The sequence below is a fragment of the Athene noctua genome, chromosome 22, assembly GCF_965140245.1.
Source record: "Athene noctua chromosome 22, bAthNoc1.hap1.1, whole genome shotgun sequence".
Lineage (NCBI taxonomy): Eukaryota > Metazoa > Chordata > Aves > Strigiformes > Strigidae > Athene > Athene noctua.
The window spans coordinates 9,548,733-9,568,434 of record NC_134058.1 but is presented as its reverse complement, the minus strand read 5'-3'; the positions used below and the strand labels follow the sequence as shown (position 1 = coordinate 9,568,434).

Sequence of the window (19,702 nt, the reverse complement as noted above, 5' to 3'; positions counted from 1 at the left end):
CTGCCATACCCAGCCGCTCCCAAATCCTCTGTACAGGCATCCCAAGGTCTCCTTTCTCCTGTCCATGCCAGGTAAGGGCACTCTCCCGCCCCCATGAAGGGGCAGTGTAGGAAGCTCTTGTTCACCTTCCCAGCATGACAAGGTTTTGTGAGATGAGATTTACGGCAGGTGTAGGTTCACACTATGAATAGCAAAGAGCTGTACTTTGCTGTTATGGGAACGAACAGGAGAACCAAAAAGTGTGAAGATCACTCACTAGAAAAGGAAAGACTTGTTAGTGTCATTACTGATTGAAAAGTAAAACATTTTAACCTCTCCATCAGACAGATGGAGACAGTCCAGTGTGATGTTTCATCCTGACATGGAATATAAATCCTAATTTTTCTTGTAAGCTTTTAAAGGTAGCTGATGGGTAAACAGTCACTTCTTTTGTTCCAGAGCAAGAACAGCCCCAAACGGGCACTTAGCCTTCACTCAAAAAGACTAGGGTTAGACTGCTCAAATATTTTGCTATCAGACATCACATCTTGAGAGCTCAAAGCTTGGAAAGCGCTGTTGTGTCAGGCATGTCATGACAGTATAGGCACCTCTACAGGAAATCAACCGTAGTGCAACACATCTCACCTGCACACATACCTCTGGGCATGATTACACATGACAGCATCAAGAATTTGCATAGACTTTATTGCATTTGCTATAGCCCAGATTAAAAACTGGAACATATGAGGTTCTACAAGGTATGAAATGTAATCAACTACAAAGTCCAGAGGAAACCAATACAGCAGCAACCACGCTGCCTGTAAGGCAAGGGCTACGTTATTTCATATGTTTATCATGGAACTGAAATTGTCAGGAAAAAAAGCAGGGAACCGAGTTTGCAAATCATAGATTTCTAGGACTTCAGTGATGGTCTCTATTCAAAACTGAAGTTGAAGAACTGCACACAGAGTGAGAGATAACAAGAGAGAAGGGAGGCAGGGAGATTTATTTTCTCATCCTGAGACACACCCACTTTCAAGACTGTGTGGGCAAAGAGCAGAAGGTGACTCTGCAAGGGGATCCAACCTCATGCCAGATGGAGCATGGAGAACATGCATTTTGAAGAGTCTTCGATTGTGCTAGTGCCTACCCTTTTGCACTTCTTCAGGATTTCCATGCTGTACAGACATTGCCATACTCTGCAGCTAGGATATTTGTTTTAAGGTAAGAGTCACCTTGCTCTGCCCCTCTGCTTGGTTTTTGTTTTTTTTTTTTTCCAGGTTCCAGTTAAGGCTGCAACCACAATACTCTCCTAAACTTGAAGGGGTATTGCAGGAGCCAAGAGATCTCAGTCGGTGGTACTTGCCCTGTCTTGCTCTTGTGTCTGACACTTTTTTCATCACAGTGATATGGTTTTGGCCATTAATGACATATCACCAGTCCTGCCTGCCTTGGCACTGAGTGGGCACAAGAAGGGAGAAGAAAACACACCTGTGGCTTTGCAGATTACTTGTGGGTGCACCTCTTCTGAATGTATTGTCCCCCAGGCTAATGCACTTTCCCTCAGCATCCTCTCTCATACCTGCATAAACACAATGGGTATGTATCCATAGACTCTCTGCCCAAAACACACATAAAGGTTCCCATACATTCCTGTACTTAAACGCCTATATATTGAGATAGCTGAACTCAGGTTTGTGGCTAAAATATACCAGCATATGTTCATATGGCCCTGCTCACAGGACTAAGCTTCAGCTTCTGTACGTAAGTGCTACAATATCTTTTGTGTGACCACTGCTTTTGCAGAAGTCCATGGAGCCAAGATGTAACCACCTTGCTGTCTGCTCTTTTCATGGTTTCCTTGTTGTGATCCAGGAAAGAAATGGACCCTCACTTCCCAGGTATCTCAAGCAGAGTCTGGTATCAGGCTTGTGCCATTTTCTAGCACATAATGCTTTTAACAAATCCAGGTGAGGAATCTTGTTCGTGGTAGATGGGGTCCTGAAGAGCTCTGGAAAAACCCTTGGGCTGAAGAAGAGATGTTTTCTGAGAGACACAGGAAATTCTCGGCCCTTTGATGATACCAGTCAGTCACCACAGTGGTCATCAGACAATGAAAGTGTGGAGACTTAAGTGCTTGGATTTTTTACGGCATCCTAACACCTTCCATACAGCACATTTCTACCTCATTTCTGCAGGCATGCCCAGTTGCTTGCTGGCATATAGTGCACTGTCAAGGATTGCATTAAAGTCATGTTAGAAGGGGGACGTGACGTATTTGTTGGGCAAAAGAATAATTTGCCATCATCTTTCCCTTTTAAATGGCACCCATAAAGCCACACAGACAGGAGAGTCTGGTAAGATAGAGATTTGGAGCCACCTCCCAGAAGTGGTCAGAAAAGTAGAGGGGACATTTAGCTATAGAATACAGGCTTATGAAGTACACGCACCACATTGTATGTGTTCAGCCCTGGTGCATCAAAGCCAGGAGACAAACCCTTGCGGTCGAATGGATAAAAGTTAAAGAGCTGCCCATTTTGGGTCTCCAGTGAGATGGAGGCAGAGCCCAGGTGCAGAACACATGGGAACTCCTTGTCAAAAACCACTTGGAAAACACGATCTTCCAAGTGGTGGAGCTTGATGGTCCGGTACTTTTCAGGAATCAGCTCTTCCACGTGAGGCCCAAACTGCTGCATGACCAGCACCCCACCAGGTCCAACTTTAATCTCATAGAAAGTCAGGTTTGAGTAGGTATAGTAGCCAACATAAGGGCCTGGACTTGGAGGAGGAATCAAGCTTTTCTCTGCCTCTCTGAATGCTGTCTCCATGGCAGGAATGAGATACTCATATGTCTGAGTCACAATATCTCCACCCTGAGGCCTGGGCCCTGCCATCAGCACAATGAAGCTCAGGCGGAGCTTGGGGATTAGAGAGAAGGTAGCTGAATAACCGTCAAGGTCTCCATCCTTCCTAATGACATCATAGCCCAGTTGTTCATTAATCTCCCAGGGTGTGCCAGTCTTGTTAGCAAAGTATTCAGTGGAGCATTTAAACAGAGGGGTCAGCATCGTCTTCACTGTGTCAGGCTCTAGGAGACGACGGTGATAGGTGCCTAAGAAGACCATTGCCAGCTTGGCAAGGTCAGCAGCTGTGGAGTACATCTGGCCAGAAGGCCTGTACCAGCCAAGGTCATAGAGAGGGGCCAGCTGCCGGCTCCTGTAGAAACCCACAGCCATCTGGGATCGTATCGGTGGCGTGATGTCGAAACCCGTGTCTTCCATACCCAAGCGATCAAGGATGTTCTCTGAGATCCAGCGCTGGTATTGCCCCTCAGCTGCATGGTTGGCTAGCACATGTGCCATCAGTGAGAAGGCCAAATTGCTGTAGTGACATCTGAAAAGGAAGAGGAATATAGCTGGATCAGCCTTACCTCAGTGACATGGTGTGGGTACGACTACACAAAAGCAGTGGCTAGATCTACCTTCTCTGTGGAAAAATTCTCATTTTATGCAATGACATGTTAAAGAGAGAGGAGAGCTGAAGGAGGGACAGAGAAAAACTGTATGCTGTTGCCTTGGTTTGTTGTTAAGTCAAGAAAGATAAATTTCTTATGGGAACATCAACAGAGCTATTGAAGTGCTATGTATGGAAAGAGAGCTGGAGATGGAAAGCTAAAAAAACGTTATGCAAGCCCCTATATATTTGCATATCCTGATTTATTGTTTATAATTGTTCACCAAAGAATATATCCATTCTTTTTAAGAGAAGAGTTGAGTTACAGGTCCTTACTTTAAAGGTCTCAAAATCCCAGGTAAGCCTCTTTGGAGATTCAACATAGTATGATCACTTAAGCACCTAAGCTACCTTAAGATGGTAAAAGCACTTAAAAATCACCTAGAAGTCTACAAAACAGCGTCCAGCAATGCTGAATCATTAAGGATACCTGAGTGTTTCAGTCTTTAATATCCATAAAGTGATTTAAGTCTTTATAACTGAATGAATTTTAATGACATGAAGACACGAATGGGCAACATTTTTTCAAACACATTTTCAAAATTCATTATGTTTTCAACTTTGTTTGTATTGTTGTTTTGTGTTTTTTTTTTAATTGTGTGAAGCCACACATCTCTCCGAGGCTTATATATATGATAAATTTGGTACCACTTCAACCATTTCCAGACCATCTAACTGAATAAATGCATGATGAGCATATATATTTCTACCCCAAGAATAAATACATTCTGGATTTAAATTTTGTATCTGAAGTGGAGGTGAATTTCAACATCCCCAGAAAAATATGTTAACATTTCTATATCAATGCATGAGTATCTCCTTCAGGAAGAATGATCTGTTAGCTGTGAAGTATATGCAGGAACAGGGAAACAGAGTTAAAACTATCAACATGGCAAGTAATAAGGGGTTGAGAGACTATGAGTGTATGTCCTTATACCAAAGAAGCTGATGGTATTAAAGTCTTAAAATTCTTTTAAGGAACCTCTTACATGACATGGGACAGAACTAATACAGGGTTGCCATGATTGAGCTGTTGAGTTTTCTAAGCTTATAGACTGCAAGCCATGGTGAATCCTCAGCAACTCTAGGCAAAATACTTCAGAATGTAATTCTATTCCCTAAAAATTTTGCAGACTTAGAAAGTTTTTCACAGTTAGTCTGAACCCTTTCCCTCACATGCTGTCTGCTGGATCCTGTTCATATCTTTGAGTATTTGCAACTCAGGTAATAAACTTTTAACAGGCTCTATAGTTGTAACAAACATTAATAGAACTTAAAGATAATTTAGAGAAATGCAAATCACTGCAGACATAGCATGATTTTAAGTGAAATCCATGATTATTTAAACTGATTGAATTAATATGCCTTTCCATTTTTGAAAATCCGCATCTTTCACAATTTAAGGCTCATTGCACCTAACTACATGAGTTTAATTTGCCTCATCCAGGCTTCTCACTCACTCTATACACATGAAGAAAAACCCTGGCACCTCCAACAGTCACTCTTTGCAGCTTAAGATGGGTGTGTGGGTAGATGGCTGAAGATCCCTTTAGGAATGGCTCTTTTATCCATTGGCCATGAAGACTGCAGCTGAGGCTAATATCAGTGGAGAACACAAACCCAGACCAAAAGCTCATAAGTGAATATATCTGACCTGGTTCCTGGATCAGCAACCAAGACATCATCTTTCAGGAGAGCCAGAGCATCCTGTGTATTGCCCTTCCACAGCAGGCTGGTAGATCGCAGCCTCCTGGGCAGGCCTGTGTCATGGAAAAGAGAAGTTAGCAACTTGAGAGAAATTATGGTCCAGGAAATTTTGAGTCTGATGGAGACTGAGCAAAAGGTGAGATTCAATGGCAAGATGGAAATAACGATGGTGCACACGTGTGCTTTATGCACATAGCAAGTGTGCTGCAAGGACCTGTTCATACTGGACTGCAGGACACAGTATTCAATTCATGGAGCACTGAATCGGGGTTGCTACAATTCAGCAAAAATACTTTGATGAATGATTAAGAATACACTGTATCCCCAAGTGTATTTTGGAAGAGAAGGGCATATTGGTGGTTGGGGAAATCCCTGTCCATATTTCCACGTGACTGTATTGCCTTGACTACAAAGGTGTCTAACAGCCCCTTTAGACAGGTTTTTATTCTTTACGCCTTGCTACAGAGGGCTTGAACTTCTCTGAACCATTCCAGGCTTGGCCTAAAATATTTCTAGCTATTTTTTTTTCAACTTTAGCAACATTTATTCAGGCTTTCTGATTGTAGAAATGTTGATGTTCTTTTCACTTTTAATTCTATAACACTAAACATGGATTCCTCAAAAAATTTTGGCCAAGACTTTTTAAAATGCCACAGCTCTTTTGCACAGGATCTACAGCTCACCAAGTCCAGAACTTGGATTACATCTGGAATGAAATCCTCATTGCAGTTTACAACTGACTTTGTTTTAGAGGTTAGTAGGAAATCAGGAAGGGTACATGACAGAAAAGTGACTTGCAATCATCTGCTTAGTGAACATGTGCTTAATCATGGCAAAGCGGATTGAGGCCTGATTCTTCGGTAGCGGCAGCATCTGTTTTTCTCAATTGGCCTGACCTTGGGATTTGAACTAGATCGAGAGCACTTTTTCTCTTTCTGGTCTGTGCTTATCTGTGCAGCTGAATGACCAGATAAGAGATGCACTGAGCATCTTCCAGCAGACAATGGGCTCCTTCCTTTCCTACTTGCCACAGTGGCAGCAAACAAAATGTTGCACCACTGGGAGAGTTCAACCAGTGCCATGACAGCAGTGCAATGTCTCTCTTGGGGTTCATTAGAAACAGCAAACCAGAGAATGTGTGAGCGTAACAGAAAGTCCACGGTCATTGATATACATCATGGGCTGCAAACTGATGTGACAAGCATCATGTTAACAATTTACAATAGCATCTAATACTGTCATTCATATATATTTGAAAATCAGTCTTAACAAGCTGGAGCTTCCCTCTAGCAATGTACCCATTAAGTGTTGAGGAGAAAAATCTTTGGACTTACTTTTGTAGTATGGAATGTAGCAAAGCCCAGATAATGAGGATATATTATAGATCAGTTTCCACTGGAAGATTTAGATGAAAAATACTTTACTGTCACTTTTCTGTCATGAAGTGACTTTGATCTTGATGCTAAGCAGAACCTATTCCTCTTTGGGTTTTGACAGACAGGAAATGTGACATGTGACCTCAATATTCACTTGATTTTCAGTTAGGATTTTGAAACTCTGCTCCTCCTTTTACTACATTGTCAGGGTCCAAGCTGGTTGGTGTACCCTGCTGGTGTGATCTGGGAAACTTGGGCCACATTCTAATAAAAAAAGAAACCATGGAAACATAGAAGGAGCTGAGCAGGGACACAAATTCAGCACATCGATGGAAGCAATGGAATGGCTGCACTTTACAAGCAATTATGATACGACTAGGTACACATTTGACATATGTTTCCCACAGGTATTTCTAGGGCATACCTCACACCTACCAGGTGACAGGGGACTGCAGCAGGTGCGGGAGCTGCAGCCGCAGCACACACTGTTCCTGCAAGGGGCAGCCAGACCAGCTTCACGTGCTCCTGAGTCAAAGGGGAGCAGGCAGAGTAGGTGCCCCTGAGGACACCATCAGGCTGGCTAGAGCAAGACCTTGTCTGCAGGGAGAGGAGTTGGGCAGGGTTGTGCACATATTTCTTTCTGCCTCCTGCTGCCACTGGCCACTTTGGGTTGTTTGTTTGTTTCCACATTTCAGTTACATCATTCCTTTTTGGAGAACCCTTATTTTGATGCTGGCTTACTTCCAGGTCAGCTAATGCTGTACCCTGTCCTGAGGTACTGCCATTTGGATAAATGCTATTTTGATCTTCGATCCTAATTTTAGGACAATTATTCCAATATGGAATAATGCAGGTGCTACAGAGTTTAATCAAAATGCGACATGAGATATCAAGCACAGCCTCTTTGGCCATTAGATTATGAAATCTCTGAGTCATGTATTAGCAGCTTTATTTCTGTGAAAGGTTAAAGTTCTCCTGAGTCCTGTGAGCTCCTTCTACCTTAACGTAAGAGTTACCCAATTATGAAGGTAGCAGAGAATTAATAGTCCTCTGCCAGCAAGCACAAAGCTATTAATAGCTCAGGAATCCCAGATCAGGAACCACACTGACAGCTAAATTTAGCTCAGCAATCAATGTCTATCTGTTCAAAGCAAAGAGGTTTGGTGCCACTTTGACCCTCTATGTCTCAGAAAAATGAGAGCACTCTAAACTGGAGTACAAAAAACTGTTATGCAATTGGAGCCTGGTCATGCAACGGTGTTAAAAGAAATACCTGTTCACCTTGCATGGCAAAAACAATTCCTCAGCCCACCGTGCAGCTTGGCCTCCTTCCTAGCAGGTGACCTGGACAAGAGTTTCCTTTTAGCACTTCATGAAGTTGCTGACAGCTTGCTTCCAAAGGTCCTGCCTGACCTCTGGGAAGTGCAAAGGTGCAGGGTCCATAGTGAGAAATGGCCTCAACAGCAACTTTTTTTCCTTGACATATGGTCTGTTCTCTCTGTGGTATTTTTCAAGTGGCACAGTGGTGAGCAGAGGATAAGCAGGTAGCAGTGTTGTCTCACCTGAGAGCTGGCTGGCCATTCTGCGCAAGGTAACAGGTGATGGCTTGAGCGGCATAGAGCCTTTTTCCAAAGACACCAGCCCATCTGCAGTGTATCTCTGTTCTGATTCCTTGATCCTTCCCAGAGGGTTCTTAATAACAAAGTTCTGTGCGTAACGTTCCAATGGGTCATCAAGAGATGTGACTTTTCCTTCCTCCCACATCTTATACAACATAATGGTGGGAAAGATCTTGGAGACACTGGCAATTCTGTTAAGGAACAAACATTTACAGAAGTTAAGCATGAAGAAACCAATGAAACAAGACGAAGGATGATCAGTACATGAGATCACCCAACTGACCCACTCCCTGTAGCTTTACATGTTAATGCAGAAGGGAATGGCTCAAATGCAGGTAAGACTCTGCCCTCTATGGTCTGCAACATAACCTTCAGTACTATCTCCCCAGTAGTGAACTGGGCTACAGAACTTCTTCTGTTCATTTAGTATTCATAAGATTACATATTTTGTAAATTATTGCTTAGTAAATACTGTAATGAGTTACAAGTAGTTTATTGGAATTTTAAGGTTTACAATGCCATAGAGTTTTACATTTCATATTCAGTGTCGATATATGGGTGGCTTTAGACAGAGTTAAATTTACAAAAGTGTCCTGGAATAAGATTCCAGTTCTATTTTGTTGATTTTTAGAAACAGGGTTGTGATTAAGAAGGACGACCAGAGGCATTCATATTGTGCTGCTAGAGATGAAATACTTGGACTGGTGCAAGATGGCCTAGAGAAAAAAGATTTGCTAAGAATGTTTTCATTAATCAGAAGGGAAAGTCAGAGGTTTGAAGATAATCAGGTACCATCATATTTCCAACCATAAATGATGTTGACTTGGTGGATGAGGGGAAGGGGAGTCTATTACTTAGCATGTTTGGCTGTTAAACAAACGTTTGCTAGTTTGAGCCCACCCAGGAGTGGGTTCCCCTTTCCCTGCCAATGACAGGGACGTTGGAGCTTAGATGCCCTTTAAGGTCCCTTTCAACCCAAACCATTCTATGATTCTGGAAGAAATAGCATGAGGTCATCTATGCAGGGATTTCACCATGATACAGAGAGTCAAAACAGGTAATCACAGCTGCTGAAACTTTCCAGGATTGATTATTCTGAGGACAACATTTGATAATCAGAGTGCAGCCCATATGTTTCATATATAAATTACTGAAAATCTTTAAAGGAAGTAAACACTTCCTTTGGGTCTTTTATTTAACACACACTAAGGACTTGATTCTATCTTCACCTAAAAAATAATAAGCAATATGGCTTTGACTTCACTGGGAGAATGAATAAGCATACAGGTCTACTTTATGTGTTTAGTAGATATTCTCTCCAAAAAACATTTTTTCCTCGTCCTATGGCACTGTCTTCTTGCTGCTCAATCTGTTTTAGCTCTCAGTTTTCAGCTTTGTGCCCTAGGCCTCCTCAAAGCATGGAGACATTCCTATGTAAGGAGTAGTATGTTTTCAGGTTCTTCAGGATGGTCACTGCTATTCCAATTTAAATTATTGTCAGATCAAATTAAAAAAAAAAAAACAAACAACCAAAGTAAACAACTCAGTAATCTCTAAGCACATGGTAATTTAGGGACTAGCCAAAGCATTGTTTCACAAAGTTTCAGTGTAACACAGAAGAGGTTTCTTCAGTAGACCTGAGCCAGTAGAGGATGGGGTTTGTGACAGTGGCTCTATTCCCAGATATCAGATCTCTGTATGTATATCTGCTTTTTTTCTAGCTCTCACGGCTGTGATATATCTGTCTCACCTGTAAATAGTGTACTCATTGGGCACCACTGAGGAGGGGTCTGAACCATTCTTCTTTCCAAAGTTGCCTGTCCAGAGCACAGTGTCGTTGTAGATAACAATGGCAGACATTGCAGGGAGACCAGAGCTATGAATCTTTTGGCGGAGCATCATATCTACCTGGAGAATGATCAGAAATGATGAATTTCCAAATTAAGAGTCTTATAATGTCTGTAACAGGCAGTAGAAGACCTAGACCATCAGCCTTTCTTAATTCCAAGCATTTGAGAGTGATTTTTTTTCAAAAGTGTTTTAGCAAAAGAAGATACTTTAACTGTACTGTTCCTTTGAATTGCTTATGTTGAATTATCCAATACTTTTCTTTCACTGTGTAGAAGAATATGATGCTCATCCGTGTAATACCTATGATGTTTATATCATTAAAACCAAAAGCTAAAACCTAATAATTGTAATTGCTTCATTTTAAAATTGTACTGCACACATCTGTTCTTTGTGCTGCTATTTTAGGTTCAAAGATGTATGAGAAAAATATTCAGACTTTTCAAATAGCCCATGACACTTTTCATGCCATGAAGCATGCAGCGCTAGGACTCCTGTTTAAACTGAAATCTGAGAAACAGCACTGAGCAACTGGAGAGCTGTGGTTGCTCTTTGCTCCCTGTGGTGCCAGGGTTATACACAGATCTAATGAGCCAGCTGTGCTCCACCCACCTCCTGAAAGCAGAATGCATTGGTCATGCTCTTTTGTGACTTTTTCAAAGCTATGTCATCATCATGCACAAGTTATCTTTCGCACAGAAATGGCCTTCCAAGCCCAGTATCTAGAGACAAGAAAGACCAAGCCAAGTCATGTCCTCAGGACCTCTTCACTGGATGGACTGGTGAGGTGCACTGACAGACAGCAGCGAAACACCCAACTTGTGCCAAGTCCTTCTGTACTGGCTCTTTACCCTCCCTTCCCCATGTCCCAGTGGCCCATCTAGTATGGTCAGTACATCAGCACCTCTAGAGAACAGACTGGTCTCCTGTCAGCAAGCATGGTCTCCTTAGAGTTTTCTCAGAGAGAGTCTGGTGTGTAGACCTGCCTGCACCTTCAGAAAGTTGACAGAAATACGTGATGCTCTTCTAAACTTGAGTGTCATTGAATCCAATACTCAGCATTTGGATTTGGCCACTAGCAAGATTCTTCTGAGGAAAACATAGGCCTTTCTGATAAGCAAAAGTATTTAACCTTAAGAGAAATGTTTCCTTAAGCCTCCTGCATGAGGAATATCACTCTCCTGTTTCAAGATGCTAGGAAAAATTATCCCCTGTATACAATATAATAGCATCTGGTACTGTCCAGAGTCCCAGTTCCAGGGTCCCTGTCCTGGCACAGGATGGTAGTTTGTCTCAGTGCAAGATCTTTAGCATGGGTTTGAGCAGCACCTAAGGGCATCTGAAGATATGCTTTTGAGGTGCTGGTGACTCAGCCCCCTTCAAATACCTACGTCTTCCTGAGCAGCTAGTGTGTCCAGGTTTTCTGTGCCTTATTCCACCTGCAAAATAGGAATAGTTTTACCAGCCTACTTCAAAGAAGTGCTTGGATACTTAATTTCTGAGGAGCACAAAGAAGGGAGATTATATGACTCTGCGAGGGACACTCAGTGTTCTGCACAGTCCCCCACCTCTCTGACTAATCCTAATCGAAAAATAAAATACCTCTCTACAGTAACCCCAGAGACAGTGGCACAGACTTCAGAAAAGTGAATGTGAAGTGATAGCAACCGAAATTCAGTGTAGATAAAGTGACATGCCTGAAGGAAAACAACCCTAACTTCACAACACATACACACAGATGGGCAGTGAGCTGGGATTTAGCACTCAGGAACGAGACCTTGGGGCTGTGATGGATGCTCCTATGTAAACATTTGCTCAGTGCCCTGTGGCAGAAAAACAAAGGTAAATCAGATATAAGGTATTATGAGAGAAGTAACATAAAATAAAACAGAAAACACCATTTTATCACTGTATAAATCCCTGATCCACTTGCACCTTGAATACTGTGTACAGTACTGATTTCCCACATCTTCACAGGAGTATGCTAGAGTTGGAAGAGATTCAAAAAAGGGTAAAAAGAATGATCAGAGCTGTGGGGCAGTTTCTATTATGACTAATCAAGCTGCTCATGAGAAAGAGACTAATGAGAGGATATATTTTATGATATATACTACCAGCAGTCTCCTGTCAGAGCATGGCTGTCCTTATGGTCCATACAATCAAGGCAATGCTGCGGTATTTCCTCATTGCAAATAGAGCCTACCCGAATTTCAGACAGTGCTAAAATTTCAGAGGCATATATCATACGGAGGAAAAACAGGTCTCTCATTCAGATGCAGGTCCCCTTCTTCTTCCCATTTCTCTCCATTTCTTTCCTTGAAGTTACCTGCAAGTGGCTTTTTAATCTTTAAATGGTGCCATGGGGAAAGCCAGCAAAGCAATAAAATAAGGAATTGGCAGTCACTGATGAAGAGGAAATGGTTACATGAGTCACTTTCCAGGACATGAGAACTGCCCAATATTAGGCAAGATGCCAGGAGCCATCATTTTGTGCTGTTGTATGCTCACCAGATCTTCTGATGGACAGGTAACAATGTTTCTTCATCATAGCTTACCCTTTGGATAAGAGAACTGCTTACTGACCTGGTCTGTATATTCAGTGAAGGAGTTCTGTATACCCATTTCTACATTCACATCTTCTCCACCTCCTCAATTCCCCACCTCTTCCCCCAGAGATGCTCAGGGGCAAAATACATATTTTCCCCTTTACACCTTCAGAAAAGAAGTCATGAGCTCCATGTCCCTCTGTTCCGTTCTCCTCACAGACCTTTTCCAACGCATCCTTCAGAATGGGGATTGGGTGGTCCAGCGGTACTGGTTCAGGATAGCGGGGGCACATCTGCACAGCTTCTGCTCTCATGTCCATTACAGATGGGTCTGGAAAACATTTCAAAGATAGCATATGTGACTTAGACACACTAACATGCTTTAACCTCATCTAGCAGTCAGCACTACGTTTCTTGCTTGCGCTGTCCAAAGCTGAAGGACACTTCTGCATAGGGAAGGGACAACCTCAAATCATTTCTACCTCACATAAAACAGGACATGAAGAGGGCACTGTGCTCTGTTATTTCTTATTCCAACATGGGATGGATGCGGGATGGCCAGGAGCTGGAATAGGCTTCAACTGACTCTGCAACCTGGAAGAGTAAGGAACTGAGACTATAGAAGACTCTGTAGAATACCTGACAGTGGGTTTAGGCCCCATGAAAATGCCCTGCCCATGTCTACGGGGAAGTCTGAGTTTGGGTTCAAGAAGACTAAGTTGTCCCATGCATATTGTAACCTCAGAAAATGGATGTAGAAGTGAATTGCGAGTGACACCTGAAATCTAACCCTGCAGGAGCTGTTGATAGGCTTCATACATAGTATGTTAGCTGTCTTCAGAATTAGCTGTAACCTGCATATGCCAGAGACATATCTTAAAACTTTGTGGCAAGCAAATATCTTTAAGCTCAGTGAGAGATGGGAACTCTCTTACTTGGAGGAACTATATTCCCAACCGATCTCAAGGTGTTCATAAACACAGGTTCTCTGTTCTGTAAACTGTAAACAAAATGCTTGTTTATTTTTTTGCTTACCAGCTGAGCATGAAGCATTAGAAATACAGATGAGAAGAGAAAAAACACTATTAAAATTTTGAAGTGAATGGGGATGGATACACAAAAGCCTACAGGCAACCTCTGATACTGTGTGATAAAAATGTAGGGACAGAAATCTTTTCAGACATTGGTCTATAAAGTACCTCTGGCACTTTCACCATGGATTTTATGCCACCTTTGGGCTACTTAAAACTCTGATCCACTTACACTGTATATACTTCATCCTTGCTCATACAGTGCCTTGAGTCTATCTGTTGCCTTTTCTATAATCAACACAAGGGAACTCTAGTGTGCACTGGGGGCTTGAGCCAGCTTAAGTTCAAAGATCTAAAATTGGTGGAATAGGAAAGGAAGCAAACCGATAAGCTGAAGCACACAGTAAGGTATAAAACAAAACCCATTCTAAACTGTGTAATCTTAAATGGAATGATTTTTACAACAGGATGCTAAAGAAAAAGATAGAGAATGTAAAATAAAATGTCTCCACGGTATATCAATTAACCTAGGTTAGTACCAGAAGTAACTTCTCTGGAGTCCAGCAGAGTTACACTGTACATCATCAACCCAATGTTCATCTCCTCTGTGTCCTTGCACCAGCTAGGAGAAGGTAAATTTGTGTGCTCTTTGGGGAAAAATGTCCACATGGGGGAGAAAGGCATTGACTGGCCTCATAAATTTTTGTGGCAAACCAAGCTTAAAGATGAGAACTCACTGGACTCCACCTTGGGGAGGCTGTACTGCCACAGAAAGCAGCCTGTCATCGCAACAGACATCAGGAAGAAGAAGATGACCAACACGTGAATCCATTTGACCTCCATGCCAGTGAGCTTGAGGAGGCTTCGGCTGCTGGATGCCTGCTGTAAGCAGAAAAGATATGATCTCAGAGAGAGAAAAACTGCCTCTCATGCGTATCGGCAAGGTGAAAGAGGCACACTACACTGGAGAATAAAACTACTGCAGGGACAGGAACTATTTCCAGTACTACTGCAGCACCAGAGCTGGGCATATGAGCCCACATCTAAATAACTGGAACCAGAGACAACTTTTTGTATTCCAATGAGGTTTACAAGACATTGTTGACCTTTCTGGTTCTTCTAGAAGAACGTCATCCACTCCTTTTGCCTTTTCCCCTCCCTGCAGGTGAACTTCATCAGCCCAGGCTGGCAGGATTCTCTGTCACTGCTCTCATTTCCTCCCTTCTCAACCATTATGACTTATTCTTCGATATCTCTCCAACCCCTTATTTCCAGAGTCCAGCATCTGTTCATGGCAGCAACCAGCCAGATCATCTGAGCAGATCCAGATTTTATACATGAATGGTGGAATTTTTCACCATATTCTGCCCTCACTTTCCTATTTTGTGCCTGTAATTCCCACTATATCATGTACCATCTGTAAGCTTGGCATTTCCAGATGCCATGTTTCAGAAAATATTTTGGCTAATATTTTGGGCTTGTGCAACTCTTACAACACTGGAGCCCGTCCAGGTTGGTGATACTACCATATAAATGTTGAAGAAAAACAAGGAACAGATGACAGTGCCTAAGCATGAGCTGTGCTCTTTCACTGACTGTAGCAGGTCAGTAGGGCGCTTTTGAAAGTTTGGCAATTAATGCTATAAATATATGCCTGCCATTTGCATCCAATATGGTCCACATTCTAAAGCTGTTTCAGGTTGTCAGGACTCACTTGTAGGATAGACAGACTAAAATGCTCCCTTTACGTGTCCACATGGCCCTTTTTTTCTTTCTTTTTTGAGATACAGGATAGTTCATGCAAAAGCTTCTGCAAGTCAACTGAGCCTTGTCACTCACAGCTAGGGAATCTGCAGAGCCAATTCCAGCCTTGCACATGGCTCTGTGGCTCCCTAAGGATCCAGCTGGGGAGTCTAGCCCCTGATGAAACTCTAGGTTTTAATTTCTCTTTCTGTATAAGAGAAATATGTCACAATTATTTCTGAAGCCTTTTAGCCTGTTCAGGCATTCCCACATAAATTTCTGAAGGCAACTTAGTTCAATTTCTTCCATAACATACTTAAAAAATTCAAGTATGGCTTAAGGCCATACAGGTGCCTGCAGACCCACTCAGACCTGAGCCTTCCAGAATACATATGCAGTCCATATTCCAGCCTAAGTGACATGTGTTTCTAAATAGGGGAATGCCATTTTGACATCAAAACCAGCTTGGTTTAGATATACCAAACTCATAGAGTGCCTTAGTAGGCAGGAGATCATATCCACACAAGGGGAAGCCTGTGTCTTGCGAACTCTTTAATCACCCACACACCGGCAGGCTTCAGTTTATGCTGAAGGATGTTGTCTAGACCTGCAATGAGACCTTTTCCTGCATCAAGGAAGGGGATAGGGACCTCTTTGTCCTGGAGTAGTCATGGGCTGACTTTCTTGGGTTTAGTGCCATCATAATACGGTGACTCCCCCAACAATCTGCAGCTCCTCTGACCATTTTTTTTGCCTCTTTCCTTGCTTTACTGAGAAACCCTGATTCCTGGGTCCCTAAGAGCAGGGCAAAAGGAAAAGATTTTCTGGTATATGCCTCATCTTGTGAACTCCAGACTCCCTAGACCACTAACTGAGGACCCAAAGATACCAACACTGAACTCTTATCCTTTAGTCCAAACTCCCCTTTACTGCTTGTGGATGATGAGTGCCCTGAATGTCTGTCATTCTCTGACCAATAATCTAGTGGCAGCGCAATGAAACCATGGCAATATTATGGAACTAGAGACATGGATCTCTCTTTTATTGATGGGGTAACAAATGTGTAAAATTATGAGGAGTATTCATCACCTTGAGGATATGCTCTACCCTCTAAGTCACCTCTCAGGATAAATACCACTCTTTCCCCGTATCTGGGAGACTGTCAGACAAAGAGATGGACCTACAGGCAGATTCCTTATACCTCCTATTCCAGGACCTGTCTGGCCTCACCTCCCTTTCAGCTGGTTTCTCCCTCTCACATACGTTACTCAGTGTCCATCACTGCTAACAACATGAACACAGCAAGGTGGGGAGAGGGAGCCTACCAAGCACTTAGTCACATGTAAATGAATGCAAGCACATGCAAGAACATGTGTACACAGCGTGCTGTGGGTAAATTATCTGTACACTCTGTATTTTCCCCTTAGCTTTAAAAAATTAGGATGGGGGAGAAGAAATGGGGATTTCACATAGACCACCCAGGTACACTGTCCTGCCCTACCATGCTCATCTGCGCAGACTGCCACAGACCCTGCGAGCTGCTCAGTCAGAGGCAGATCTCAACACCAGTTAGGGAGAGCCAAAAAGAGCCCCAGTCCCCTGCACATACCATCATCAGAAGCCGTCTCAGTCGCAGAAGCTGTTGTCAGGCATCCCAGCGTGCACGTACCATAACAGAACCACACCGTCTGATCTCAGTCCCAGTACAGGGGGAGCAGGGCACCTTGCCACGTTCCTAAATGCAGCTGTATATCACGGGCAGGTGTTGCACAGTCACTCCAGCTGAAGTGGCCATTTTTATCTTTGCAGCAGTCCTGCTCTGGGTTTCCCTGTCCATTTGACCCATTCAGACCCTCCAGAAAGTGCTGCTGAGCTCCCCAGGGCAAGGAGATTAAATGGCATTTGTGCTCAGGAAAGTGCCTGAGAGATTGAATGTTAATTCTTCCTAATGCTTCTCTGCCATGTGTGTGAATCACAGCTGAAACCACAGGAGCTTCACCATCTATTTATAGCAACTTCATCTCCTCCTGACATCTGAACAGAAGGCGATTAACTCATGAGATGGACATCCCCTGCGTGCCTCCAGCCAGCCGGCCCTGGGTGGGCTTGAGAGGGGGCAAGGCTGGGCTGTTTGCAGGAAGGGGAGGTGGGGGAACTTAAGTCAGGAGCTCAGGCACTCTCTGGGCTTAATCCTGAACAGCTTCCTGGAGTTCCCCGCAGTGATAGACAAGGGAGTCATTCCCAGCGAACAGGCTCACTAGACATAGATGGAGCCGGTATTTTCTTTCCCCTTAGCTGCTGGGGACTCTGAAGGATGGTGGAAGGTTATGATTTGCTTGAGGTGAGCCTCACCTGCAACTGTAACTCATCCATGGCTGCTCAGAAGTCTCTTCTCATCCTCTGTGCTGCCTGTCTCCACAAACAAAAGACTCATAAAACCCTGTGATGAACAGAAGCAAAAAATTAGTGAGGGAAAAAAATTGAGTCAGAGCAAGGAGAAAGCCCAGACAATCACAGCAGCAGGGAGGGACTGGTTTTGGATAGGGAGATAACCCACAGTAACCACATGAGTTAAGTCCTTCCCTCTCTCTGCCTCTGGTTTGGCAGCACCTTGTGTTCCCTGCAAGGGCTGGACCCAAGCTCTGGGACCTGCTAGGGCCCACAGCCATCCTCACCCCACCTCCCAAATACAAGGACCTGGAGCTCTGAGACCTTCAGGGCTGACACATTTCCACTGTGTCTGCTCTGCAGGGTCCTTCCAGACCTCTCCCTGGCTTCTCAGCCTTGCTCCCTCTACACAGCCAACAACACCCTCTGTAGTCTTGGGAATCACAGACGCAACCAAGAAACTGTATGGCAGGTGTGGAAGTGCCAAGATAATGGCACAGCTGCCACCCTTCCCATAAATTCTCCCTCTTGACTTTCTACCTGGCAGCAGCAATTCAATGGGCAACACCACCCCCCACCCCCCTTAAAAGCTCTTACCAGACTTGTTGCCACCCTCCAGCTTCCAGTGCTGATGAATTTGGGGCTGTCCTGCAGCTGCAGATGTTAAGAGCATCTGAAGCACTAATCCCAACAGTCAGCCTCTCTGAGCACAGATTAATCGGCCATGCCTCACCCCTCCTCAAGCAATGCAGCATCTGTCCAGGGATGCAGCCAAATGGGAGTATTGCTAGCAATTTCCTGGCTCAAACAATACAGCAGAGTGGAAAATGGGGAGCTCGGGAAGTGGGTATCCTTAACACACTCTGAGCTGGAAATGTTAATAATGAACTGCCATTATCATGTAAAGTACATTATAGATGCTGTTCAAAGTGGAGGGCATGGTCATGCCCTCAGTTATGCACCAAAGCCAGGGGGATTATACTCCTCAGGGGTCTTGACATCCTATTGCTTTCTTCAGATGTTCACAGGTAAGGGTGTTCTCTTCAACACCAGTTCTTTATTTCAGTATCTCCAGTAGTGGCCCAGGCTCTGACAATGTTCAAAATACTCAAGTGAAACCCATGCAGCCATGTGCCTGTACCAAGTTGTACCCAAATTTTGCTGAACCGAGCTGCAGATGGCCTCCTTACTAATTAGTGAGTAGATCAAGCTCCTCATTTCTGGGAACTCTATTTTCTTCTGTCCCTGCTACCAACCTTCCCAGGCTTTCCTTCACAGTCTGTGCTGTGGTCTTCCCTCAAAGCCAAAGGGAAGAAGTGCATATGTAGGTAACTCATGGTCTTTACATATTACACATTGCCATCCCCTCCCTTCTTCATTTTCACTCCATTTTTGTAGAGTTCATTTTAAAAATTACAGTTTTTCAGGCTCTAACACAGTGTGATTTGCACTAATTCACTCATTATTCCTGTATTTCTTGACCTTCTCTCTGCGAGATGCTGCCTCTGTGCTTTCCCCAATAAAAGAACCTGTGTACCCACAACCATGATGGAGTCTCAGTCTTTCCTGGCTCAGGAGTGTTTCATAAGACTCACTCTTGTTTTTTTCAGTCCCTCCTTGCAACTGAATGACCCACTGGCTCAGAGAAGCATCCCATCTTAGAGAAACCTCAAAACATGGCAGAAGGGGGGTAAGAAGAGCTGATGCTCACTCTGTTCTGAATGGGTTTCCAGGGCAGTCTCTCCCTTCTGGGCTGTTCTCTCAGAGCACCCCTCTGACCCAGAGAGCCACAACCAGGAAGGTAAAAAGCAGTTGTTTCCCTCCTGCTCAATCAAACATATTCTGCACATAAGTGACAGCACACAAAAGATTTTGTTTCATAACACCAGTTACAGCAAAGCAACACAGCCCCAGGCTGCAAAGGTCAGCCCATGAAATAGCTTTGACCTGGA

General features: G+C 43.6%; 1 protein-coding gene across 7 annotated transcripts; it reads right to left on the bottom strand.

The window, feature by feature from the left end:
• Positions 1–665: 665 nt before the first annotated feature.
• LACTBL1 (lactamase beta like 1) lies at positions 666–18,395 on the bottom strand. Of its 7 annotated transcripts, none has more exons than XM_074924653.1 (8): positions 18,348–18,395; positions 17,715–17,802; positions 14,357–14,501; positions 12,810–12,919; positions 9,945–10,102; positions 8,138–8,385; positions 5,147–5,252; positions 666–3,372 (listed from the first exon to the last, which is right to left on the bottom strand). In XM_074924653.1, exons 2-8 carry the CDS (start codon positions 17,733–17,735, stop codon positions 2,394–2,396), a joined length of 1,767 nt encoding a protein of 588 aa, XP_074780754.1. In that variant the 5' UTR covers positions 17,736–17,802; positions 18,348–18,395; the 3' UTR covers positions 666–2,393. The 7 variants fall into 7 exon arrangements, with proteins under 7 accessions (XP_074780754.1, XP_074780755.1, XP_074780757.1 ...); XM_074924654.1 differs by having other exon boundaries at positions 14,357–14,498; positions 18,348–18,393; XM_074924656.1 differs by lacking the exons at positions 17,715–17,802; positions 18,348–18,395 and adding an exon at positions 16,972–17,322 and having other exon boundaries at positions 14,357–14,498.
• Positions 18,396–19,702: the final 1,307 nt, after the last annotated feature.